The sequence below is a fragment of the Podarcis muralis genome, chromosome 1 (genome assembly GCF_964188315.1).
Source record: "Podarcis muralis chromosome 1, rPodMur119.hap1.1, whole genome shotgun sequence".
Taxonomy (NCBI): domain Eukaryota; kingdom Metazoa; phylum Chordata; class Lepidosauria; order Squamata; family Lacertidae; genus Podarcis; species Podarcis muralis.
In genome coordinates this window covers 22,732,727-22,759,700 of record NC_135655.1, presented here as the reverse complement: position 1 = coordinate 22,759,700, position 26,974 = coordinate 22,732,727, and the positions used below count along the sequence as shown (strand labels likewise).

At 41.2% G+C, this 26,974-nt stretch overlaps 2 protein-coding genes across 11 annotated transcripts; both read right to left on the bottom strand.

Annotated features, from left to right (window-relative positions):
- Window positions 1-130: 130 nt before the first annotated feature.
- ATXN3 (ataxin 3) lies at window positions 131-19,289 on the bottom strand. 8 transcript variants are annotated; one of them, XR_013391934.1, is made up of 11 exons: window positions 19,170-19,289; window positions 12,068-12,228; window positions 11,731-11,775; window positions 10,069-10,154; window positions 9,490-9,556; window positions 7,764-7,851; window positions 7,343-7,475; window positions 5,802-5,977; window positions 5,385-5,511; window positions 2,798-4,328; window positions 131-2,680 (listed from the first exon to the last, which is right to left on the bottom strand). XR_013391934.1 is itself a non-coding variant. In XM_028717399.2 (11 exons), the coding sequence occupies exons 1-11, from the start codon at window positions 19,258-19,260 to the stop codon at window positions 2,586-2,588; spliced, it is 1,152 nt and encodes a 383-aa protein (XP_028573232.2). In that variant the 5' UTR covers window positions 19,261-19,288; the 3' UTR covers window positions 131-2,585. The 8 variants fall into 8 exon arrangements, 7 of the variants coding, with proteins under 7 accessions (XP_028573232.2, XP_028573223.2, XP_028573253.2 ...); XM_028717399.2 differs by lacking the exon at window positions 2,798-4,328 and adding an exon at window positions 4,406-4,491 and having other exon boundaries at window positions 11,731-11,772; window positions 19,170-19,288; XM_028717390.2 differs by lacking the exon at window positions 2,798-4,328 and adding an exon at window positions 4,406-4,491 and having other exon boundaries at window positions 19,170-19,287.
- Window positions 19,290-21,635: 2,346 nt separating this feature from the next.
- Window positions 21,636-26,913, bottom strand: NDUFB1 (NADH:ubiquinone oxidoreductase subunit B1). 3 transcript variants are annotated; one of them, XM_028717451.2, is made up of 3 exons: window positions 26,704-26,913; window positions 25,537-25,681; window positions 21,636-21,722 (listed from the first exon to the last, which is right to left on the bottom strand). In XM_028717451.2, the coding sequence occupies exons 2-3, from the start codon at window positions 25,674-25,676 to the stop codon at window positions 21,686-21,688; spliced, it is 177 nt and encodes a 58-aa protein (XP_028573284.1). In that variant the 5' UTR covers window positions 25,677-25,681; window positions 26,704-26,913; the 3' UTR covers window positions 21,636-21,685. The 3 variants fall into 3 exon arrangements, with proteins under 3 accessions (XP_028573284.1, XP_028573292.1, XP_077780769.1); XM_028717459.2 differs by having other exon boundaries at window positions 26,736-26,913; XM_077924643.1 differs by having other exon boundaries at window positions 26,754-26,913.
- Between the last annotated feature and the right edge of the window lie 61 nt (window positions 26,914-26,974).

Below are 26,974 nucleotides of genomic sequence, written 5' to 3'. Positions count from 1 at the left end.
AATGGAAAGGTAGATTTAGAAACCTCTGCCCACCTTCCATAGTTGATGCGGTCCATGTATATTTTGTTCTCGGGATATATGCACTCAAGTAAAAGTATCTTGAAAAAAAGTGGCCTTAAATTCCACCAGATTCAACTTGTTCAAAAGAACACGATTTATTGGAAAAGTACAAAGGAAAAAAAATCATCATTTTTACAGACTGGTATGATTTCATGTTTTATATGAATCCATTCGCATATTTGTTTTCAAGTAATACCTTAAAAGCAAAAACAAAAAATCAACGCAGACAGCTTTATGTAACTAATGGTGCAGAAGTTTTAAAAACAATGATGGTGCATTAAGTTTGGCAAGCTAATTTCCTCCTGTTAATAAATCAAGTAAATTGTGTAGCACAAAACAGTGTTGCCTTAATTTTATGGAAATGGTAAAGCTAGATGCATTCTTAAAAGCAATGCTTACCCTCAGGGCCAAATCCCATTACCCATACTTATGCAATGGTTTTTAGAGAGATCAACAAAACATGAAGCATGCAAGTAAGATAAATGGGATTCAGCTTCTATAACCAGCCAAGCATCTAAAGCTCAATGTTGTAAACAAACATTATCAAAATCCAAGTGTTCTTCTTTGTAATGTATTCCTTTGTCGTACCATATATTTGCATACAGTTATCTATCATTCAGTAGCTAAGGATGACACTTCAAGATGGTGCAATAATATAATTAATTTTGAAAACATTATCAAAAGAAATTAACAATAGGTTTTGCAATATTTTTCTTGGTATACCTGGCAAATGCCTATGGTTTAAGCAGAGTATACAGTCTGAACACTGTAAACATCCCAAGACCATAGCCATAAGATACATATGTAAACATAATATATGCTTAAAGCACCATTTACAAAATAAAAATGTTAAAACAGTTTTTTTGTAATACAGAATGCCAAATGTGGTCATCCTCCCGTAGTACTCTTGTATACCTCAACTAACAGAATAAAAAAAATAGCTCTAAGTTTGCTCCCCCGTTTTCCTCAGTAACAGACACGACGATAGAAAAAAAACTGTAAGGTGCATGAACAAAGGCCATTCATGAAAAGCGGCAAAAATCTTACAGGTAGAGGACATTCATTAACATCTGATAGAACACACACCCACACACATTCATTTATGAATATCCATTCTTGACACATAGGTAACCATGCAGGGTTCATTTCAGAAAGCAGGTGTACAGGTGGCACTGAAGTCATGGCATTAAAATGTTTCCTCATCTTCTTTACTCCTAAAAAAAGAAGCCTGGAATTCTGGGAAGGCCTTAGCTTAGTGGCAGAGTACATGCATTGCATGCAGAAAGTCCCAGGTTTAACCCCAGGTTTCTCCAGTTAAAAGAAACTCAGGAAGCAGGGATGGAAAAGACCTCTGCTTGAGATCTTGAAGAACCCACTGCCAGTCAGAGGGGACGGTACTGGACTAAATAGACCAATGGTTTAACTCAATGTAAGGCAGTTTCTTTTGCTTATCCAGTCTAACACTTGTATAGAAACACAGGAACGGGGAGAAAGGATAAAACGAGGGATCAGAAAAGAATTCCCATGCAACAGAATAGGAATTAAAGTAACCGGTTCTGAAATATGCTCCACAACTTGTTACTTCAGCTATTCAACCAAAGTTCAGGGAATCAGAGTGCTAAAACAGTGCATTGAGGGCAGAACTGCCCAAAATTTAGCAGAAAGAGTATAACAAATGAAAACGTTCCCTTTCCTCCTCCAAAAAAAGGAAAAATATTTACAGTTGAAAAAGATGCTAGATGGGCTTGTTAGTTTGTATCTCTTGCAGTCCTTAAAACAATCAAAATTCAGTTCTGGAACCAGACCTTTTTTTTTTTTTTTGCATCTTTTCTTATACTGGTAAAATAACTTTATTTAATTTTGTCTATTAAAATACTTTGCGTAAGAAGGACTGAGAATACAAGCCAACTTTCCTTTTTTAAAAAACTGTGTAACAGAAATATCTTTCAGAAGTGAAAGGCAAATTATATTTATATAGGCTTAAAATATCAAAAATACAGAGGTGTTTGGAATGCCTTAAGGCATGTACGTGTAAAGGGAAGCCGATGAAGCTGCAGGTGTCACCCAATGCTGGCTAGCATCCCAACAGAAAAGCCTCAGGACTGGACCTCTGTGTAACTGGGTACAGTTGATTTTGCTGTGCAGAAACCCGCATGAATACGCCATCACAACTGAACAGGGCTCCTACCCCATACAACTATTTGAAGGAATCACTAACTTACCCTGAACATCTATGGATCAGGAAGGTGAGTTGAGATTTTAGAACAAACTGATAATCCTTTTGCTCACGTGCAGCAAATCTACAATCTTGATTAGAACTAGTGGCATGGGGAACTAAAATCTTGAGGTGAGAAGACTTTATTTTTATTATATGCAATTGCCTTTTAATTCTGATCCTCAGCCCCATAGGTTTTAGGGCTATATCCTGCTTTGGTACATCAGTGAAATGAACCCTACCTTTATACCACCCGCATAGGATTAATACAGGATTTAGTGTTTCGATAAAATAAAACTAGGATTTTTTGTCATTTCTTTTCTTCTGCATTCAAGCTGTTTCTAACAGTTTCCAAGGACATATTCATAGCTGCCTGAAGCATATCCTCTTCACTCATATCACCTCCTGGCAAAATAGAAGATAAAATGCATTAGGTTCTAAAATACAGTGGTACCTCGGGTTACATACACTTCAGGTTAAAGACGCTTCAGGTTACAGACTCTGCTAACCCAGAAATAGTACCTCGGGTTAAGAACTTTGCTTCAGGATGAGAACAGAAATCGTGCTCCGGCGGCGCAGCAGCAGCAGTGGGAGGCCCCATTAGCTAAAGTGGTGCTTCAGGTTAAGAACTATTTCAGGTTAAGAACGGACCTCCGTAACGAATTAAGTACTTAACCCAAGGTACCACTGTACAGCTATAAAAAGGGGAAATGTATATGTCATTTCTCTTTTTAGATTTTACTGACTTCATTGTACCTTTTCCCTGATAAAATGCTCAGATCTTAATAGCAGTTGAGGTTTTTTTATTTTTCAGCATGCACCCATCTGCTAGAGGGTGGGGGTGGAAGGGTTATCCTGGTTACTAGAGCATGTAACAAGCAGATCAATAACGACTTGCACTTCTCTTGATCCAACAAATACAATATGGAGAATTCCAAGAAAGGAGCCTTTCAAAATAGTGCTCCATATCAGTTTCTTCCCTGTAATGTGGCATGAAGAAAGAAATCAGACTTGCTTGCTCTGGAGATCAAACAGCATGTATGACTGGGGTACTCTGGGCCCTCACTGGCGATAGTATACTGTAAGCAACCCCATTATGTTTTATGGCTGCAAACCCGCCCCCCCCAAAAAAAAGTAAGAGGAGAAACTAGTTATCCAAAGTGCCAACTAGTAATCAATGCATGCCAGAACTGAAGAGCTTGTTAATGTAGTTCTAACAATTTGTATTGTTTTCTTTGTTACACTGGTCTTAAATGATGGCTTCTTTGGGTAACTACAGTCATACCTTGGAAGTCAAATGCCTTGCGAGTCAAACATTTTGGCTCCAGAACGCCGCAAACCCGGAAGTGAGTGTTCCAGTTTGCGAAGGCGGGTTATGCGGGTTCCGAATCGGAAGCCGTGCCTTGGTTTCCGAACGTTTTGGAAGTTGAACGGACTCCCGGGACGGATTCCCTTCGACATCCGTGGTACAACAGTATATATCTCTAAGATTTCAAACAGTTTGAATAGTATTTTGTTTACACATCAATATTGTCTTTTACAGTTTTGATTCTCTCTAGATTGTTCCTGAAGAACTTCAATTCTGAAATGTGTTGAACTACAGCAAATATTCATGGTTGGCACTTCTGACAACTAGTTTCTCCTTTTTGTATTCTTTATAGGTGCACCTGCAGTCACGGCTAATGATGAGTTAGTCATTGCTCTAGATTGCCTCTTGATTGACTGAAACACGAGGCTAGGCAGTTAGTAGAAAATACACAAACATGCACCGTATCATTCATTCACCTGCTAAACTATACAGATAGCCATACCAAATCTTACCAAGTCAAGACTGAAATGATGACCCACCAAGTTAGAAAGAAAGGATTATTATTATTATTATTATTATTATTATTATTATTATTATTATTATACCCCACCCATCTTGGCCACTCTGGGCACCTCCCAGCAGAATAGTAAAAACACGATAAAACATCAAACATTAAAAACTTCCCTAAATAGGGCTGCCTTCAGATGTCTTCTCAAAGTCAGATAATTGTTTTTTCCTTGACATCTGAAAACATGTAGAAAACAGTAGGCAGAACAGTAAGGTAACACATATATGGTAATAGGATAGAAGGAAAGTAATACCTGGATCAGTGACCAGTGTATTTGAATTTGTAACTGGTGCATCATGGAAACCTGGGTTCCGAACTTGCTGATGCAACTGCTGTTGTCTAGAACAGTCAATAATAGTTTTAAAAGTGGAATCTAAATATGCAGTTCTAATTTTGACTAAACAAGTTCAGTGATGTTGTAAAGTAAGGGTAAATATTTATTCACATACATACCAGTTTAAATAACATTCACAGCAAGATCTGCCCTTGGCAATGTTATAAAGGTCTGCTACCCGCGTTGTTCATTGCCTTCCCATCTTGGCTTTAAGAGTTTCATTCAATGCTGCTGTTGCCTGAGTGGAACAGATTTCCCATTCGCAGACCTCTGCTTGTGCAACAGGACATCTTCTTCCCATGCTCCCCCTGTTCCCCCCCTCCAAATCTGCCCCAGGGCTTTGGGGGGACCTTCTGGAACTGCTTGTGTGACATCAGATGCAAACCCTTAGTTTGTTTCATTTTCCTTTTCAGTAATGGAACAGTATTTGTTTTAAGATTGTAAAGTACTGACCTAACAAGAGTGATGAGCTGTAGCAGTGCTTTTTTTGATAGTCAATTATACACATTTTTTAAAAAAATATCTACCCAATTCTAAAATATTTATTAGGCAGGATGGAAAAACCTAGCCCAGTCCTGTGCCACAACCAAGAATAAAATGAATCAAAAGCAACACACTGTTATTTTTGCTGCAGCAAACAAACACAGCTACCCACCTGAATGTTTTTACAAAGTAATCGAGACATCTACAGAATTGAGGAAGCATTTACTAGACAACCACTGATGTGAAAATAGTCTTGAATAAATTAACTGATCATAAATCAATCAAATGTGATGAGGCCCAGGAGAGGGAGTTACAGATACCAGTAAAACACTGGTATTACTTAATGCAATGGCCAAGTAATGAAATACTTCTGGGACTGCTACGAACAAATCCCACTTTGCAGTGTCGACATTACTTTTCAAAATAGGCCTGTCTTCTCCGCCGCAGCTCTTCTGATGTAAGGGATTCAGAGTGGCTTGTTGCAGATGAATGTGGGACGTTTTGTGTGCAAGAATCTGGGAAACCAGTTCTAAGGCCGCCTCCTAAAATTAAAACATGCACATACACCATTACTGGGATAGAGCAGATTAAATTTAAAACGTTTTTAATTTTCTATTCTTCTATTTACAGTTTTTCAGTGGTTTATAATCCAAATTCCTCCTAAAAAAATTAGCAGTATAAAAAAATTAAAACCACCACCAATCACCCACTGAAAGTCTTCAGAGAATAAAAAAGTCTTGCTTGTTGATTAAATTATTTTTAAAAAGATGGTGACAGCTGGGTCTACAGGGAGGGGGCATTTCAGGGGCAGCAAACTAAAAGAACATTTTACCTTGCATACTAAGTTGAATGGCCCTACGGAGATCTGCTTCTTCATCCTCCATATCTATTTCCTGTCTGCTGAGAGCAAGTGCTTTTTGGAAATTCTCTTCATCTTCATCTAACATGCCTGTACCATCGAAGGGAGGATTAACATCTACAGCTGGTTCGAGGTCTGTTTTTTGTACCCTGCAAGGATTACAAAGTTAAAAATGGCTTCATTCTAACATCAATGATTTCAAGTTCTACCACATGTTCAAAGCAGTGGGAAAAACATTTAAGATTTTTTTTTAAAAAATGATTCAAACTTATCAATCCCCCCCCCATAGCACATACAACAGTAGAAAGAGTAGAAAACAACATGAAGAATCTGATGGAGCTACTTTGAACAAAAGCATGCTAAGTATCAAAATAACTCTCAAGCTGCATTCCCAGCTCTAGCCCGGAACGTAACAATAGAGGATAACAGGGAATGGGGTTTTCTTCACGTCAATAATTCTGGAAGAGGCAGGCACTCCCTCCAAGTTAGGCAGTGTTGCCACACACCTATTAAACTGCACCACACTTTGGTTAACCGAGTTAGGTTTTCTCCATCATAGTGGGAGCATTCATTTCTTCATGAGTCACAACTGATGGCATTTATGTAGTCAAAGACAAGTGTTGTTTTGCCATTCTGGAAACCTGCTAAACAGGTAAGCAGAGCTCAAAATGCTTTGCTGACTTAAGATATGGAATATGGTTAGTATGAATCTAATAATTGAGGATGCCTTTCAACAGAGATGTGGCAGGAGGAAAGATGGTGGATACCATCATGGGTGGGCTCTTTGGAACAGCCCTCTTTGCTTGGAATCCTTGGTAGATTTGCATTCAAATGGATAGCTGTAAACCTAGGGAAGCATGCTCTTTAGAGTTTCTATACAAATGAAGTTTCCCCCACCCCCCAGCAGTGCACTATACAGACATAATGTAAAACTTGTAATTCCAAATTTGATATATAGGCAACCCCTGATTTGCGTGGGGTTGTGTTCTGCGTCATAGCACGCTTCCATGAAATTGGGTGTAATTGAAAAAGCCTGCAAACACCCCGTTCTGCCCCCACTACCTACTCTGCCCCCATTCCGCCTTCTTAGGGACATCTTTTATTACGTTTCTGGGTTACTTCTGGGTTTGGTGCGATACATGGTCAGACACATATTGAACACATGTCAATGGGGGGCTGCCTGTACCTTTTATTGTTCTTATACAACCTTCCCACTGATAAGGTGGCAATATATGTCCTACTTAGTATTGTGTGGAGGATAACAGCCACGAAGTTGGAAGAAGTGGCAAGTGAACACTCAGGGACAAGGAAACTAGGAGTTCATCTCTAGCCTACACAAAAGAGTTTTGCAGATAAAAGCAGGCAGAGAGAAAGATGTTTCGAATTACTCTCGCTCCTGCTACAAAAGGGTAGTTGTTATCTCTTACTGTATTTCCTTGCCTACTTTCAGAGTTCAATATTACTCACAGCCAACGCTCAACACTGATTAAAATACAAGTTTTTATTTACCTTACCTCTGATCTCTTGATTGCAGTGCCTCTTCCCCAATCAATTTTGGCCGCTGCATCTGCTGCACCCGAACCATTTGCAGTAACTGGTCAGCCTCACAATCTGGAAGGTCACCCTTTACCACAAATATTGAATAGCCTGAAGAAAGTAAAAGCAAGTAGCCAAAATATGAGAGACCAAAACTTACCAGGAAACATTACAAAGGGGGGGGGGGAGCAGGGGGAATAGGGAAGAGAATAAAACTGTCATTTGCCAGTATTTTGCATTCTGTCTTCCCTTCATTATAACTAGTACACTTAGTGGATGTCATTGTTTTATTCATAAAATTGAGGCAGACAGACTTCTTGCATGAACATCATTGGTTGGCCTTTGAATTTTACTCTTGCTTTCAAATAACAGGGCTCAATATTTCAAAGTTAGCATTACCTTCCTGTTGTAACTGGGCCAGGAAAAGTGCAAGATAAGTATCAGATATTAGTTCTGGACCCGTCAAGAGAGAATTCAAGTTGAACCACTGTAATTTTAGAAAAAAGATTTCAAATAAAAGTAGTTAACATGTGATTTAGTCCATTTATTTTTGTACATGGCAAACACCTGCCTGCTCTATATGTAATTGCTATGAGTACACATAATTTTCAAGCACGAGTGAATGAACTGAGTACTTTTATTGCCTGCTTCATCTGAAATTTCAGTAGGGTTGCCACTATAGCCTTATAAAGATTTGTGGGATTTGTGTACTTCCAAGGTATAACTTATTAGCAATTAATTTAACATTAAATTTCATTGCCACAACTAAACGTTCAACCTAAAACATCCTTTGACTGAACTGATTTAGGGTGCATTTTTACATCTCCAATACTCTTTATGTTCTGGAAACTGTCATGCCTCATTCTTTAAAATGCCCCATCTCCTAGTTTGGGCACAGTTCACCATACATTCTCGAGTTTTGATTACGTCAGCCAAAACGCTCATGCGATCTTGTCAAGGATGCTTTAGCTGAGATTCCTGCACTGCAGGGGTTGAACTAATGACCCTTTGGGGTGTCTTCCAACCCTGCAATTCTATGATTCTATGTAGGATGATTTGGCTGTTCACCTAGATCTCAGAAGAAACGAGCAGCACAACAGGCACCTACCAACTAGAGTAGGAGATGTCAATAGGTGACTTAAAGTGTTCCAGGAGTTCATTTTTGGCAACCCCAACACTGTGTACTGGCACTATTGAACTGATTGCTCCCCTCATTTGTTCATCTTGCCTTTTTTGTCTGACAGACTGAAGACAGGGCCTATATCTAACATTTGTTGGTGTACAGCACCTGCCATCAAATTTTTAACTGATGGGAAACCATTTTATGAAAAGCAGGATACAGTTTTACGTAAATGCCCAACTAAACGTGCAGTCTTTGTTCATTTATTGAAGGCAGTCCAAATATCTCATGCTTCTGCTGAGAAAGACCTGTGTTCATGAACACTCAAGGTATAACAATTTGTAAACGCCCCCCCCCCCGCCAAATTGGATGTTCTCACCACAGAGAACAAATTATGACTGTAACTGCCTCATGGAATGTAGCTGCCACAACTATTTGAAGCATCTTATTTTATATAACTTGTGACGTGGAGGATGAGCAACAGCTCTTCAACATGCCAGATTATCTTATTTTTATTCTCTCTTATTTTTAAGTGGCAAATACTAGCCCCGTCTCCTCACAGGATAAGGTTTGCTTTTTTTAAAAAAGTGGGTTGCTTAATTTATTTATTTTTAAACTCTATCTCATTTAATTTAGTTCTTTGCATGCTGTGCAGCCGCTGTCAAACACTGAAGTGCTCCCCCATTCTCGCTTTCTTAAAGAAATCAACAATACAATCATCTCCCCACTCCTCCCGGTATTGGTAGATGCCGTCATGCAATTGATTTGAAAGGAAGAACTGTGGCCCAAAGGCTGGAATGTTGTTGGGATGCTGCCCTTCATATTATGCACATTTATGCCAAACTACATGGTTGTTCTGTGATGCAACTAAACAGCTGTGAATGTTATTCAACTACAGTCTTAGGCTGTTAAATACGCATTATAATACTTGGCCCTAAAAGCAACATTCTTCTGACACCCAAGCTTGACGTTAATTTTTAAACAAGAAAAAAAATAGAATGTCACCTGTTTTCCTAATTTTCGAACTGTAAACCAGTGTTCCTTATAGTTACAAATAAAAGATCTTTCATTTCTAAAAGAAGAAAAACACAACGTATACAAAGAATTAATAGAGGTTGTATTTTAAAGGGTTGGGGTTTTTTTTTTGCTATCATTGGTGTCACTTTATCATTTTAAGCATTTTATTAAATTCAGCTACAATTTCAATCAGATATTTGATCATTTAAATATTTTGATGGTTCAGAGTATTCGGACAGCACTCTTTTGATGATATTTTTGTATATATAAAGCATATATATTAATAGACACACACCATGATGTCATAAAGCAGATATGATGCCACATACCATTCAAAGTCAGCATTCTGTGATGCCACAGATACTGAGATGTCATGAAGGCTCAGAGGACAAATGGACATGTAAGGCCTCAATAATATGAAAAAGAAAATGCTGAGGGGATAAAACCAGAACTTGATATACTAATTTTCAAAAGGAACTCTGAGGAAAATGATAGGGTTTCTTTTTCTCGCATATTTTTTTTTTTTTTTGGTATAATGGAAGCAGGGAGCTAAAAAGAAATTCTTACATAGGGTCGATCCCGAGCCTCTGATACTCTGGGCTGTTGAAGAGGATTAGTTCTAAACCCCAAACTTTCAAGGCATTGCTTATAACCTGTCAAAAAACAGCACTTTTCATGAGACAAACCAGTCAGTTATAAAATTTAAGCAATGCAACCATTTTAGCCACTATAAAAACAAATATATTGTTTTCACAAAGCTGGGACTGGAAAAAAAATTAAGTTTTATTAAAAGGAAACCACTGGGGTGAGCAAATTCAAAAGTCAACCTTCATGAATCTACATTCAGCAGACCACATATGTAACACATTTAAGGGTGAATAACGAATACACAATTTGACGAGGAAATTCTCAAAAGGCATAACACTCCTGAACTGGTGTTATAAACAACTATACAATTGTCACTTTGTTTTGTTTTGCACTTCAATTATGCCGAATGCCTGAACTGGATGTTGGCAAGCTATTGAGAGGCAATTTGCCTAATTCAGCAAGCTCCATAACTACAAAAGATTTCACTTTGTCCTAGCATGCTCTAAGATACAAAACAAAAACCACCCATGTTCTAAGCAGGTCGGGATATTTGCACAAGAAGTATACTATCCAGAATTACTATTGAGACCTTCCCAAAATACTTTCTGCATGTTTCTGAAGAATGTCAAATACATTTAATTTTACATTTTCAGTTCAAAATACAGTTTTTGGCACACACTTTTTAAAGCTATTTAGGAAAAAGGCAGTTGGGAAATCACAGAGAAAATTCACCTCAGACACCCTGTACAAGAAAAGGAATACTATTTAAAGCAAAGTGGAATTGTAAGTTGCAAGCTGCAATTTTAAGTCTGCCAGTTTCAAGGATTTCTTTCTTCTTCTTCTTTTTAACACTGGTGTTTTCTGTAGCATACGTGTGAAGTGTGGAGATCTCACACAGTCATGTACACGGATCTGAAGCTCCTGGCCCTAGTTATTTACTCAATATTTTCTTGGCACTAGTTACTTACTAAATATATAGTCCATCTTTTAGTCTGAGATACCCATGAAACAGCTTACAATGCAAACAAGAGAAGTGTTTCTTCAATGTGCGTGTGTATTAACACACCTTTCACATTTTGCTTGCCTGATTCAGGAAACATCAGTGTGAACACTAAAATTGTTACAGACAGGCCTTGCACAACATGGAGCTGCAATTATCACTTTCTTGCTGCACCATTCAGAAAAACGAAGAAATGTTTCCATTAAATATAAACCTTAGAGGACCCACGGGCTGATCTATTTCCCAAGAGCACAAATTGAAGGGAATTATCTCACGTGACCAAACAAAATGAAATTGTATAACTGCATATTTCAATTGTGTAATAAAAGAATCATTCACCACTTTAATGCTTTTGCCACTTTGGAAGATATATGTAAACCACAAACCCCAAGTATGTAGAAGACTTCTGATTTAAAGGAAACGTCTATAAAAACTATAGGGCTGCCTACATGTTACTGAAAAATTAGTGGCATATAAAGATCAAAATTATCTGTAGGGTTGCAGCCACAGGGATCTGAACTGTCTCCTAAACAGGCTCAAAAATGTGAACATAGATTGAACTTTCAGTAAAACACAATGCATTTTTAAAATGTAAACATTTTACTTTTTTTAAGAACGGAGACTACAAGGAGAGTGCTTACTTGAATAGAGAAGAAGCCACTGTCATCCATGTTTCCAGAAGGCTGCTGTTCAAAAACAAATGGAAAAGGGGAAAGGGGGGAGGTGATTAATCCATATTACTAGAAAGGCTTCCCGGGGGGAGGGGGGGGCAGAAGCTGAGAATGAGTTATGCCCATTCTTCACAATTTATTCATGCTTAAACATATTTTTAGTAAACCACAAACCACCCCAGGCAAATAAAATAGGTACCCAGGAAATATATTTGGTAGACCAATCCCATTTTAAGCATATTAAATTTGCATAAAACAAGCTGGTGAATTAATGCCAGGTCATCTGAAAAGTTTTAAAGGCTGTTACCTGTAAAAATGTTTGATACTCTTCACTAGAAAGTCCTCCTTCTGCCATCCTTATTCGCTCTTCTTCATCCAGTTGCTGTGCAATAGAAGACAGTTCTACAGGACTGAAATATTCCCCTTGTAGTAAGTTATTCAAGCAATGCTGGGCACACAGGGAGCCTTCTTGCTAACGAATGGAAATGTAAGAAAAGAACGCCACAATGAACATTACAATGTCTTGCCATGGTTTCATTGTTCAAATGCTGGGTTTTTTTAAGGACGTGTTTGTTGAGCTTTCAAAAACAACATTCAAACAAGATAAATAATAAAGACACAAAGGACCATGGTTGTGTGGCGTATGCTATTGCAGTGGGAATAAAATTAACAGAAGGCTCTGTACACTTTTGCAGACATCATAATAAGATAAATTCTAAGAAGGGACATTTGGAAAGTAAGAGTCACATACCAATAAGGTAGTCTCACCACACAGAGGCATATGTCATGGGCGGAAGGGTCTATGAACGTGCTATTTTTATTTATATAGTGTATGAACAGAGACTATACAACATCAGAATGGTATTGCTTTGTGACCCCTTTTAGAACCCCTGTGATGGGTTAATGCTCACACAAGGCCATGCCTCACATTCTCTTAAACCATTCATTTCTTGAGGGACCCCACCTGATGCAGACTTCCAATGTTTGGTGATTTTGAGTCTAGCTGCTAGCTTTGCTAACTCCTTCCAATGGCCAAGAGAGCTAATGTTGGTTCCAGGATTAGAGACTGGTTTTTTTATTGAAGAAAGATCGATGAATATGGGCTGCCAATAAGCACACTGACCCTTTAAATTGCCCTGAGGACAGTAAACACATGTATTCAAATGAGGTTTGGGCCTGAATGCCTTCCCCCCTGTGCAGTACAGACCTCATGAAAGATCTAATTTGGGTTATCTTAAACCAACTATGCTTTACGTTGGAAGGTACTGAGAGGTATTAACTCAAGTTACACCTAAGGAATTGAGAATTCTCCATTAATAATCAGCATCAACTGCTTTAGCTGGAATGTTGTGTTTTTAAAAAGACTTCTGTGTTTTATCACTTTGAGAAATGCTCTCCATCTCTTGACAGTGAAATGGACAGGTCTATAGACACGAAGTTGAACAGACTGTTTTCCAATTTCTTCAAGAGCTTTTAAGTCACTGCCATTTTTATTATAGAAGCATTATGCAGCAACTGAAGTCCATGCAAAGGCACATGTCACAAAAATTGTGCAACAGCAGAAGCACAGTCCCAATCACTTGAGCTTTTCTGAATTGCCTCTTTAGGACTTTCTTCTCTTGGCCAATCAATCCCACATATTTACTGTGCAGCTGCTAGCAAACTAAAAGGTAAAGGTAAACCTGCCCGTACGGGCCAGTCGTGTCCGACTCTGGGGTTGTGCGCCCATCTCGCTTAAGAGGCCGGGGGCAAGCGCTGTCCGGAGACACTTCCGGGTCACGTGGCCAGCGTGACGAAGCTGCTCTGGCGAGCCTGCACCAGGGCAGCACACGGAAACGCCATTTACCTTCCTGCTATAAAGCGGTACCTATTTATCTACTTGCACTTAGGGGTGCTTTCGAACTGCTAGGTGGGCAGGAGCTGGGACCAAACGACGGGAGCTCACCTCGCCATGGGGATTTGAACCGCCGACCATACGATCGGCAAGTCCTAGGTGCTGAGGTTTTACCCACAGCGCCACCCGCATCACTAGGCCACGCATATTGTTGCACATATTGGATTCTGTGTCAAAATATGCACATTAATACAGTTGTGTTACAGTGGTAAACAATAATAAAGTTTACCACTGCTCCAAATGAAGAGAAAATGGACAGGAAAAGCTATTGAAAAAAGTATTTTTAATAATTTGGTCTCCTATTAGGCAGTCTGAGGTACAACTCCATCAAGGGCTACTGCCTAATGTCAGCAGGCATGTGAATAGCAGTTAACATTGTCAGGCACACATCTATTCATAAATATATGGCATTGGAATTTTCTCCCTTCTTCAATGTGGTTGTCACACTTGATTGAACTTCCCAATGCCAATTATGCTAATGGTCACAGGATAGAAAAATATTTAAGTCTTTGGGTCAGCAATCCTTTGAGTCATATTTACAACTGAAGACTGAAGGCTCAGCAACATTACCTCTATCCCCACAAGCAATACTTTCAGCCAGCCCAAATCCATTTGCAGCTCCTTCTTGTCCCGGGCCTCTGCAGGGAAAAACCTGGCATGTGGACCATCAGGTGCCAGAAGGGACTGCTATACAGTGGACGCTCGGGCTGCGAACATGATCCGTGCGGGATGCACGTTTGCAACCCACAGCGATGCCTCTGCGCACGCACGGGTTGCAATTTGGCGCTTCTGCGCATGCATGACCGCCGAAACCCGTTCCAGTACTTCTGGGTTTTGGCGGTCCGTAACCCAAAAAAACGCAACCTGAAGCATCTGTAACCCGAGGTATGACTATACTCAAGTATCCTTCCACCATCTTTTGTCGCATCTTTTAAATGGCTTGCAACTGTTGCAAGCTACTTGACTAAATAGTGGGATATAGTTAAATTAGTTGCTTGCTTTCTAACCCAATCCTCCTCAGCAGGAAACGCAACAGAAGCTTTAACACAATCACTCAAATATTCCAGGGATTGAAACGCTTCAGTCACTTTTGTTGCTCACAACAGAAAACTGAAAAAAAGAAATACAGTGGTACCTCGGTTTAAGGGACGCGGGTGGTGCTGTGGTCTAAACCATTGAGCCTAGGGCTTGCCAATCAGAAGGTCGGCGGTTTGAATCCCCATGACGGGGTGAGCTCCCATTGCTCAGTCCCTGCTCCTGCCAACCTAGCAGTTCAAAAGCATGTCAAAGTGTAAGTAGATAAATAGGTACCACTCCAGTGGGAAAGTAAACAGCGTTTCTGTGGGCTTCTCTGGTTTTGCCAGAAGCAGCTTAGTCATGCTGGCCACATGACCTGGAAAAACTGTCTGCGGACAAACATCGGCTCCCTCGGCCAGTAAAGCGAGATGAGCGCCGCAACCCCAGAGTCGTTTGCAACTGCACTTGTCAGGGGTCCTTTACCTTTTCACCTCGGTTTAAGAACAGCCCTGTTTACGAACTATTCGGTATATGAACTCTGCAAAACTGGAAGTAGTGTTCTTATTAGCCAACTTTACCTCGGTGTACGAACAGAAGCCGAACCGTGGAAGGGCACTGGTGGTGGGAGGCCTCATTAGGGAAAGAGCACCTTGGTTTAAGAATGGCTTTGGTTTAAAAACTGACTTCCAGAACGGATTAAGTTCGTTAACTGAGGTACCACTGTAATCATCATCACCTCCCGTACCAAGACTGCAATCATATGCACATCTACCTGAGAACAAGCATGACTAACCACGGTTGGGCTTAAAGGTAAAGGGACCCCTGACCATTAGGTCCAGTCATGGCTGACTCTGGGGTTGTGGCGCTCATCTCACTTTATTGGCTGAGGGAGCCGGTGTACAGCTTCCGGGTCATGTGGCGAGCATGACTAAGCCACTTCTGGCGAACCAGAGCAGTGCACGGAAACACCGTTTACCTTCCCGCCAGAGCGGTACCTATTTATCTACTTGCACTTTGACATGCTTTCGAACTGCTAGGTTGGCAGGAGCAGGGATCAAGCAACGGGTGCTCACCCCATCGTGGGGATTCAAACCTCCAACCTTCTGATCGGCAAGTCCTAGGCACTGTGGTTTAACCCACAGCGCCACCCGCGTCCCCTATGGTTGGGCTTACTTCAGGATAAACATATATCGGATTGCACTGCAAGTGTAACCATAAACAGAGGCTCTCTAAGAGTTCTAAGCAGCTTGCCACCATGCACAAACTGCTACACAGGCAAACAGAGGGATTTATATAATGAGGACAGAGAACTTCTTGTGGTTCACAGCTGAAGAAGGTATTAAAGAGCCTCTTTCCCCATTTATTCGCCTGCATGGGAGAAAGTGGATAAAAGGCATAATTCTGGGGATGGGAGAACAGTCCTTGGCTCAGGGCTATACTAAGGGACAATCAGGAAGCCAGTGGTGACTTGACTGAATCCTTCGGGCATCAATTGTTCCATCATACTATTGAGTTCAGAATGAAGTAGCAAACACTTCCCAACTTCAAGAAAAGTGTTGATGGCAGAACATTTTCATTCAGCCTGTATATAGGGCTGCTTTGCAAAACAACAATGACAATGTCACATTCCAGCTTAGAAGTTGAGGAAATAGGGTGTGCACAATGTTTTGTCAGAAAGAATGTGTGTAGGATGATGTATCTTTGAGACATATAATTACATTTGTGCCTTTATGCAATCATAACTGATTTAGCTAAAAGGCTTCTATATCCCTGTGTCTTCTTACTTCAGAAAATAGAACATGAGCACTGCATTTAAATTTCTGAAAACATTTCATACAAAGTTTTTTTTTCTTTTCATAGAAGTGGAATCTTTTTTGAAGAACTGTTTATCATTAAAGTGGAGCTCAAGTTTGCTTCTCACGCTGTCAAGCTGGACCAATGCTCTGGAGCTGCTTTTTGGAAGGCATAAGAGACAACAGCTGTAGAAGGGGATACTGAGTAACCTCATTGTGTACAGAAGTGTTTCCCACATATGTTTGCTATAATCTATTAAACTGTACCCAAAACCTTGGAGGGGGAGTTAATTTATAAGAATATTAATAAAGTTTAAGACCTGGAAGGAATATCAAGAGGAATCTAGCCCAGTTTCCACTTAATGGGGTGTCACACAGAGTTTCCACTTAATGGGGTGTCACACTAGAAAAATATATTTCAAAAATACATTTCTTTTAAATGTGTCTCAGTCCTGAAAAAAGTCACAACATTTCAGTTTCAACTACCTTACGAGGTTGTTATAAGTGATCAAATTAGTTAGCCCATGAATGGTACAATTAGCTCCTTGGAGCAAGGACAGGATATGAATGTGGTAAATTATTTCCAGTCAATTAAAGCAACACAATATACTCATTAAGCTAATCAAGTTATGTTATACCAGAAGTGAAATGCAGGAGTGACCAGGATATATCATACTTGCTTATATGTTGATAAGGTGACTGCACCCTGGAGGCAAGCATGTTTGCCTTATCACTAGTAGATATCATGAAAAAATGAAAGATGAAAAAAGTTGTGCCAAAAGCAAAGAAAGTCATGTCATGTGCAACACTATTATCAAATTATTTTTAAAAATCACATGTTTGCAAAATAGCAAGCTGGTCATATGTTTAGGACAGAAAAAAATTATTTAATACTGTACAAGTAAAGTAGCTAAGGCACAGCAAAGATACATTACACAGATGTCAGTGGAGTGGACAATGTTTTGAACTAAGCAACGCCCTTCAAACTAGGATTGTGACTCACCCTTGTCCTTCAAGCCGAACCACCACTTCCCTATTTTGTACTCCCTGCCACTAGCAGCAGGGTTAGTTGCCCCGCACTTGCCCCACCAGGAAGGAATAAAAAGAGAAACACTCCTCTGTGCCACCCAGCTTACACTTATATGAACATGCTTTAATGGGAGATTAGCCGTTTCCAATTATCGTTAGTATCCTGTCAGTAGAAAAAGGTGGAGGACAAGAGTTTACTTCTTTATTTTTTTCAGACTTTTGAGATCACCCTTCCTCTAACAAATACTAGGGTTGGGTACAATATACAAGGGTGATCTCAAAAATCTCTCTCTCTCTAAACATACCCACCTTTCAAGCGATAGGACACAACGATAATATAGAAATATAGAGTGGCTGGGGAAACCCAGCCAGATGGGCAGGGTATAAACATTATTATTATTATTATTATTATTATTATTATTATTATTATTATTATTTCTATTACTAAGAGCAGAGACCATAAAAGCAATTAGGATGGATTCATACACTCCAACATTTTTCCGATGGAAATAGAGACGTCCCATTCCATGATGACAATTTCACTATTTATACCCCACACATCTGACTGGCTTGCCCCAGCCACTCTGGGCAGCTTCCAACATATAGAAAAACATAATTAATATTTTTTTTTAACCCACTTCCCTATACAAGATTGCCTTCAGACGGCTTGGGGGGGGGGGTTGGATAACTCCATACCTCCAACATTTCTCCAATGAAAATAGGGACGCCCTAAGGAAAAGCGGGACATTCGGGGATCAAATCAGAAACCGCGACGGCTTCTGCAAATCCGGGACTGGGTGTCCCTGGAAAATAGGGACCCTTGGAGGGTCTGCGGATTAGGGAACCCTAAAAGACACCTGCTTCTTGGGAGAAAAGCAATGACAAACCTAGACAGCATCTTAAAAAGCAGAGACATCATCTTGCCAACAAAGGTCTGTATAGTTAAAGCTATGGTTTTCCCAGTAGTGATGTATGGAAGTGAGAGCTGGACCATCAAGAAGGCTGATCGCCAAAGAATTGATGCTTTTGAATTATGGTGCTGGAGGAGACTCTTGAGAGTCCCATGGACTGCAAGAAGATCAAACGCATCCATTCTTAAGGAAATCAGCCCTAAGTGCTCACTGGAAGGACAGATCCTGAAGCTGAGGCTCCAGTACTTTGGCCACCTCATGAGAAAAGAAGACTCCCTGGAAAAGACCCTGATGTTGGGAAAGATGGAGGGCACAAGGAGAAGGGGACGACAGAGGACGAGATGGTTGGACAGTGTTCTCGAAGCTACCAGCATGAGTTTGACCAAACTGCGGAAGGCAGTGGAGGGCAGGGGTGCCTGGCGTGCTCTGGCCCATGGGGTCACGAAGAGTCGGACGCGACTAAACGACTAAACAACAACTGCTTAACCTGCACCCCCCCACTAAGTGCCACTGAAGCGTCCCAAAACGAGGGCCCCCTTCGCCCCTCACACAACCGAAGGTCCATAAACTTGTGTCCAGGGGAAGAGGCTTCCCCAGGCGGCTTCCAATGCAGCCCCTGGAGCGGCCAGGCGGACGGCAAGCGCCGAAGCCACGCGGCTTCCCCCCCTCGAGCCTCCCCTCTCTTCGCAGGCAGGCCGCTCCCTCAGGAAAGCCTCTCCCGCTTCCCCCACAGCCCCCGCCCCCCGCCACTCTCGCTCCGCTTACCCTCTCGTGGAAGATGGCCTCCATGTTTATTTGTCTCCCACCACCACCACGGACGCCGCCGCCGCCGCCAGAGGCAGCCTCCACACCACATGACCTCTGCCCAGCCAATCCAAGCTCCGCCCCGTGACCCGCCGCAGCCAATCGCCGTGGCTACCGCTTCCCCCCTCCCCTCGGATAGGCTGGGCTTCGCTCTCCCCCACGCCGCCACCTATCTCTATGAACGCAACAATCGCCCCAAAGAGGCACGCGAGGGGCAGAGAACGCTCGCGGCTACCCCGGGCAGCCTTCACTTCCGGTTCCGATTGAAAGGGGAGGGGGGAACAGAAAAGTGCTGTGGGAGAGAAGCATGTAGAAGAGAGGTTCCCTTTCGACGCCGTGCTTTGAGATAACCCTGACGTGCCCCTCAGGAAATTGATCTTGCTCAGTCGATGGGTCAGCGCCATCATAGTAGAAGTGTGCATGCACACGAAAGCTTATACCCAGAACAAGCTTAGTTGGTCTCTAAGGTGCTACTTGACAATTTTTAAATTTATTTCGATCATAGTACAGAGTAATAGTTCGAGTTCGACTTGGGGGTGGAGAGAGCCTTGAGTTCCTGAGTCTTATCCTTTATATAATTTATTTTTAACCCTAATTAGACTCACGCCAGCTGCTGCCCTTTTCATATCTATCCACTATTTTCCTCCTTCCTTGACAGCTGTACAGCTCCTTTTCGGCTTTTTAAAAACAAAAACCCAGTGATGGGAGTTGTAGTACAGCAAAACCTAGGAGGCAACAGGTTCCCCACACCTTCAGTAGACAGGCTGGAAAAGAAGGGAATAGTACATATCCTTAAAATAAGGGCTCTATTGCAGAGATGTTTGAGAGAAAAGTAACAGGTTGAAGCCTTAGATGCGTGTTTCATAATTGTACCTGCCACTGCTACATCACAGGTTTTGAGCAAGGGCCTATCAAAAGTTTATTTTAAAAAATTGGAGCTCTCTGCAAGTATTAATGAATTATGTATTAATCCATAGAAGTCAGGATCCTTATGAGGATTGATGAGAAGTGATTTGCAGGATGGGGTGGGCACTTTATGGCATATGGTTACATTGTTATTAACTGTACGTTAGCCTCATTGAATAGTTATGTACTTTATTGGTCAATTACAAATTTTCTTTATTGCCTCATGCCATCAGTTCAGGCTGGGTCTATACTGATCCAAAAAACGCTAAGAAAAATACTGTATAGCTCCCAGCGCAATTTTCCATTGACTGCTGTACAGCACCCCCTGGTGTCACATTTTTATAACACATTATAACTCACCAGTATAGATTAGTCCTGTCTTTTTTAAAGATTGTGTGTTATTGCAACAGAGTCCGAGCATTTTAGGTATTTTTATCCTTCAAAAACTGCTGCCATCTTTGCACATGTTGCAAGAAGTTATTTTTGCTGCAGCCCTATAGGGCTTCAAGGACACCGCCATTACGGTGTCAGCTTGGGTCCCCAAGGAGCTATCACAGTACATGAACTGCCCAACTCTTTGCAATGAAACAGGAAAGCAGTGTTCCATTAGTAGAGTGGGTTTTTGTGCTGAACCAATGGTCACAGACACATGACCAAGTGCTTTCCTTTGGCAGTTCCTCCCTCAGTTATATGATGGCCAGGGTATGATTAGTTTCACCCAGCGGTATATTGAGTGAAACCGCCACTGCTCCAGTGTCTCTTTGCCACCAGTGCCCGGCTGCCGTTTGTTTTTCCTTTAGTGCGCAAAGCACTGGTGGCAGGAGGGACTCAGAAGCAGTGACAGGTTCATTCATGATATACCACTGGGTGAAGCCACCATTGTGGTCTGGCACTCATACCGGTCCAGGCAATGTATTGATACATCGCCCAGGCCTAACCAGCTATTTTCAGTGTCAGGTAAAAACTTCTCTTTTTCCAGGCTTTTGATAGATTATGATGATGATGTTTTGCTGTTAGCTTTCTGCTGCTCTTGGGAGAGGAGCAGGAGAGAGGATATTATTTCCTGTATTTTTAATGGACTGCATATGTTTTCGTGTGAACATATCAACATTACAATGTATTTTTATTTATGCTGCAAGTAATTTTGAAACGTCTGTGAAACAAACAACTAACAAGTCAAATAATAATACTCTGAACATGACTTTGTTGGTCATGACCCATTTTTTAAAACTCAAAGTGTCTGTTTAAGCGGAATGTTAAGACATTTTTTGTTTTAATGGAATGAAAAGGGCCCTGTCTGATCTCCCCCGAGAAGGAATTCCACAATTGCAGCATCACCACCAAAAAGGGCCCATATCTAGCATCTACCAACATTGTATGGCCAATGAAGTATGCCCAAGAACAGGGTACAAGCTTGTTCATACACAGAGAGATAGTCCTTCAGGTTTACACTTTAACTGGCTGGAAAGTGCCCATATATTTCTTCATTTCCTCATTTCATTTGATAACACAATCACACACTTCTTATAGATACAAGTTTAATTATCTGGAAGCATTTCTCATTTAATGCATTATCGCCACGTGACTTCTTCTCCAGGTTTCAATTCCCTGTGGTAAGGAAAAAGAGGACCACAGAATTAGGAATGAATTATTCCAGAACATAGCTTATAAATGTAAAATATGTTCTGTTAAGTAATTAGATGCTTTATAACTGATTTGGAAAGCAAGACTTAACTTCTGAACTGTTATGTCCACTACAAAGTCATGAATAAAAACATCATTAAAAACAACAACCTTCAAATCAAATTTATGTAAACGATTTCCCTTTTGCCTTTTATTTAATCAAAGGCATTTAGGTAGTTGTCATTACCCCTCACATCTCCCCAAATTGTGTTCATGACTCATTCCCCTAAGCTCTTTATACAAAACTGACTATCCCATTTTATCTTTGCATGAACCCTATGAAATAATTAGGCTGGGAGACAGAGATTGGCAAAAGGTTACCCAGTGAGCTTTACAGCTGATTGGGGGCTGAACCCTGGCTAACTGAAATAGGGGAGATCCACTGCAATGTAGCACAAGCAACCTGCGAGTTGATATTGTTCAAATGGTTGCACACAAGCTGGTCACAAAGTATAATTTCAGTAACAGTGGTTGTGCAACATTTTTCACAAGCAAAGGTCACCCATTTGTACAATTTGTACCTATTTCTGGGGGTTGGCAATAGTGTCTGCCACTTCTATGTTCTACTGAACATAAGAAGAGCAATCTGGATCAGGCCAATTGCCCATCTAGCCCAGCTTCCTGTTCTCACAGATCCCTGTGAGAAACCTGCAAATGACTCCAGCACAAGAGCACTCTGCCCTCCTGCCGTTTTCACCAATAGGTATTCAGAAGCATTACTGCCTCTGACCCTGGAGGCTGAACACTGCCATCAGGGTTAGTAGCCACTGATAGTACTATCCTCTATGAATTTGTCTAATCTTCTTTTAAAACCATCCAAGTTGGTTGCTCTCACAGCCTACTATGGGAATGGGTTCCACATTCTAGTGTCACAAGAGAAGGAGAAAAACCTTCATCAACTTTCTCCATGCCATGCAATTTTATAAACATATATCATGTTGCCTCTCACTAGCCTCTTCTCTAAACTAGAAAGTCCCAAATGCTGCAACCTTTCCTCCATCCCCTTGATCATGTTCATTCCCCTTTTCTGGACCTCTTCCAACTCTATAATATCCTTTCTTTGGGCAGCAAGGAAGCAGAATGACCCGAAGGAATAGATATGTCCCTCTTTAGCCAGCTCACTGAAGAGAACCTTGGAGTGGTTAAGAACAGCTGCAGTAGCTTGGAAAAGTGGCAGAAAGGATAAAAAAAACACGTTTTGGCCGACTTGTGTAACTACCGTATTGGCCTGAATATAAGCCACACTTTCCCCCCAAATTCCGATTGTGAAAAGTTAAGTGCGGCTTATATTTGTGACCTTAAGGTATCGCTGCTGAAACAGCTGCCCACGAGGGCCCTCGGGGGTGCGGGACAATGGCACCCATCCAGACCAAGCTGCTGTTAAGGAAGGGGGGGGGGGGAGACCGCCAGCAAAGTGGCACGGCTCCCCCTCCCCAGGAACCAGCCCAGGAGCACGCAGCCCGCCCGCCGCTCCCAAGCCTTCCCTGGCGCCGGCTTGGGTAGGTAGTGCTGGGAGGTGGGTGTGCAGTGTGCTCGGAACCGAGCGCCTGCCACCCCCCCATTCAGGGCAATAGTGCCAGGAGGTGGGCTGCACCCACAAATAAGCCTTGAATTTTAAAAGTGTGGCTTATCTCCGGGTGCGTCTTATATTCAGGCCAATATGATATGCCTAAGCATGTGTCTGTTGTCAGCAAGAGAGCGCTACAGGAAAGAGGCAGGCAGGAGGCTTTCTCCTAAATAAACATGCGTACCATCAACCTGAAAGCCTTTTAAGAGCACATCCTCAATAAACCTTCCCTCTATTTGTGCCCCCAAACTTCACACCCTACTTCAACTAGCTGTAATGGGATAGCATGGTTTTTTACATTTACAATTCAAACTCTAATTGCATTAATACTTTTTTCTAACATGTGTGCCAAATTGGGCCACTTTTTTAACACTGTAGTCTCCATCCATTTTCCCGCTTTTGCATGACAACCACTAGCAATTTTAACATCAATGTGAGCACATATTTGCTTGCAAAATAATAATAATAATAATAATAATAATAATAATAATAGTACTAATGGTGTAGCTTTCACTTAAGATCCAAATCCCTATTTTCTTTACATGGGTGTACAATCGTATTTATATGATTGAATATGTTTATATATTTCCTTTCATAATATTAATTTAAAGATTAAGTACAAACATTGATAAATAATACTACAAAAGATTAAAAAGATAAAAGCAGCAGTTAAAAACTTAAAGCAAACAAAAAATTGCTGGTGCTTTGATTGATTTATTTAACAAAATTTGTATATCAATTGTCAACTAAGTGTCTAAGCAGTTACCAAAAATACAATCATACTTTGGGTTAAAGCTGCTTCAAGGTTGCAGTTTTTTAGGTTGCGGACCGCTGAAACCCAGAAGTACCAGAACGGGTTACTTCCGGGTTTTGGCGGTCGCGCATGCACAGAAGCACTAAATCGCTCTTTGCGCATATGCACCGAATTGCAGATGTGGGTTGCGAACGCTGCGGGTTGCGAACATGCATCCCGCATGGATCACGTTCACAACCTGAGCATCCACTGTATATAAAACACACAATAAAATACTTTTAAAAGGCCAATGTTAAAGAAAGTCTAATAAAATAATATAAATAAAAAAACAGTGAAAAATATACATTACAGTGGTACCTCGGGTTAAGAACTTAACTCGTTCTGGAGGTCCGTTCTTAACCTGAAACTGTTCTTAACCTGAAGCACCACTTTAGCTAATGGGGCCTCCCACTGCTGCTACTGCGCCGCCGGAGCACGATTTCTGTTCTCATCCTGAAGCAAAGTTCTTAACCCGAGGTACTATTTATGGGTTAGTGGAGTCTGTAACCTGGTGTCTGTAACCTGAAGCATCTGTAACCCGAGGTACCACTGTATAAGCAAAAATTACAGGCTATATGGCAACTTCACTTGGTTCCAACATTGCTATACTGGACGTGTAAACTGCTGTGGATAGGGCATTCTAAAAGAAGGATGAAAATAAAAACAACCAACCTTCTCTCTTGATGATAACATCTCTCATCTTGGATGAATGAGGTACACAGAGAAAACTACAACAGATTTTTTTTAAGGCTTGGGAGGCTGAGATCAGAATAGGTACTTCTTTTGGTAATTTGGTCCCATGTTATTTAGGCTTTGTGTGGGGCTCTTTTGACTTACTACATATTGACTAGGCCAGTGTTTTTCAACCACTGTTCCGCGGCACACTAGTGTGCCGCGAGATGTTGCCTGGTGTGCCGTGGGAAAAATGGAAAAATTCGAAAGATTTAAAAATAAAGTATTTTATAATTTTTCATATTTCTGTTTACTTACTATTTCATAATAAAGTAATTATAAAATACTTTCTTTGTGTTTATTTGATTACTATTCAAGAGAATTACTTTATATATAGTCAATATAGGCACAGAGTTAATTTTTTTAACATTTTCTAATGGTGGTGTGCCTCGTGATTTTTTTCATGAAACAAATGTGCCTTTGCAAAAAAAAGGTTGAAAAACACTGGACTAGGCCATTCCAGCCAAGGTATAACTGACACTATTTTGAATCATGATTGCAGATTGAACCTTTCAAAACTGCACTGATTTTTTGGTTTCTCAGAATTCCCAAGTAATGCAGGGTACAAGGCTGCTAGAACAGGCCTGTTGTTTCAAAATAGTGTTAATATCCCATCAAATAACATGTCAATATCTCACTTAACTAACCTTTGAAATAACTTGCTTTTGTTTCTGAAGAGTGCCATTTTCTCATCATTCTTCCTGTCCAAGTAACATCCCAACACAAATCCTATGGGGACCAAACTTAAGGCCCAGTGTTCTCGCACAAGATGCAAAATATTCACCATAGTTACTAATAAGAAAGAGAACCAAAAATAAAATAAAATCAACAGATAACGTATGGATGCCTAAAACATTTAAGCCACTTGTAAACAGTTAAACAAAAACATCCTAGAATAAAAAAAAATTAAGGCTGCAGTCCTATTCCAATTTACCTGGGAGTTAGCCTCATTTAACACAATGGGACTTACTTCTAAGTAGTTTGCTTTAATCTCCTACTGCAAATCAGTTTTAACTGAACGTCCACAAATTCTAGTGCTTTAATGGAAAGGGAGCAAAGCTTCTCTTTATGCACTGCATTTTATCATGCATAATTTTAAACATTTCTGTTACAGCTGAAGAAAAGCCTCGCTTGATCACACGGAAGGCCAATTGAATAATCTTGCTCTCAGTGGCCAACCAGCTGCCTTACGGGAAACCTGCAAGCAGGACCTACGTGCCACTTGCACTTACTCGCCCTCCTTGTGGCTTCCAGCCAGAGGCGAAAGAAACTAGGCTTTATTTCACCCAGGTCAAAGGCCCAGTTCGGTACACACACAGGCTGGCAGCCTCAATGGCGTCCCTCTGGAGGCTTCACCCGGGTCAGGAAATAAACAAACAAACCCGGCTAGCCGCCGACCCCGCATAGCTACGGCACTGCTTCCAGCAAGGGGGTATTATTCAGAGGTGAGGCAACCAGGACTGGACACGGCATTTCAAGCCAGGGGGACCCCATAACTTTGTGTAAATGGCAGTCAGTCTCTTCGTAACAAAAACACGGAATCTGCCTTTTGCTGCACCCCGGGGGGTGTCCACACCTTCACCCCTAAGTCTTATCGCTGGTTCCTACTCCGTTGGCGCCACTGTGAAATCCGAGGTTTTCCGTTCCTTACTCCTGGCTTAACACTGACACTTAACAATCGTCCTCCCTTTTTTTGTTTTCTTTTTACACAGTCTGGAGAGACGCGCTGGAAATTCCTTTCTCGTTTTAACAACCCTCCCCCCCCCCTTTTTTTTTTTTTTTGCCACCCCGCTCTTAATACGCCTAAACCTTACCTGGCCTGAAGGCCTACAAGCGCGATACCGACCTGAGGGCCTCAACAGACCAAGGACGCTTAGAGAGCCGCGCACTGAGCCCTCCGATGACCAGAGCCGGAATGAACCATTCGCGGAGCCGAGAGGGGTAGGCGGGCGAAATTTTCTCCGCCGCTCGCAGTGGGATTCCTTCGCTATGGCTTTGAGACTTTTCGAGACTCTGCTTAGAAGAACTCCAAATGAACATCAATGGCGGGAGGGGGCATCTTCATTAATCCAAGTGCTCCTCCTC

Bases quoted from the DNA above. Each gene is read 5' to 3' on its own strand.
- ATXN3 (XM_028717390.2), bottom strand. From the start codon at position 19,260: ATGTGGTGTGGAGGCTGCCTCTGGCGGCGGCGGCGGCGTCCGTGGTGG. The intron at 11,776-12,067 runs GTAACAGCCTTT...GTTTTTGAACAG, and splicing joins AGTATCAAACATTTTTACAG to CAGCCTTCTGGAAACATGGA. The intron at 7,852-9,489 runs GTGACATTCTAT...CTAAAATTACAG, and splicing joins TTCGAAAATTAGGAAAACAG to TGGTTCAACTTGAATTCTCT.
- NDUFB1 (XM_028717451.2), bottom strand. From the start codon at position 25,676: ATGGTGAATATTTTGCATCTTGTGCGAGAACACTGGGCCTTAAGTTTG. The intron at 21,723-25,536 runs GTTAGTTAAGTG...TCCTTACCACAG, and splicing joins AAAAGCAAGTTATTTCAAAG to GGAATTGAAACCTGGAGAAG.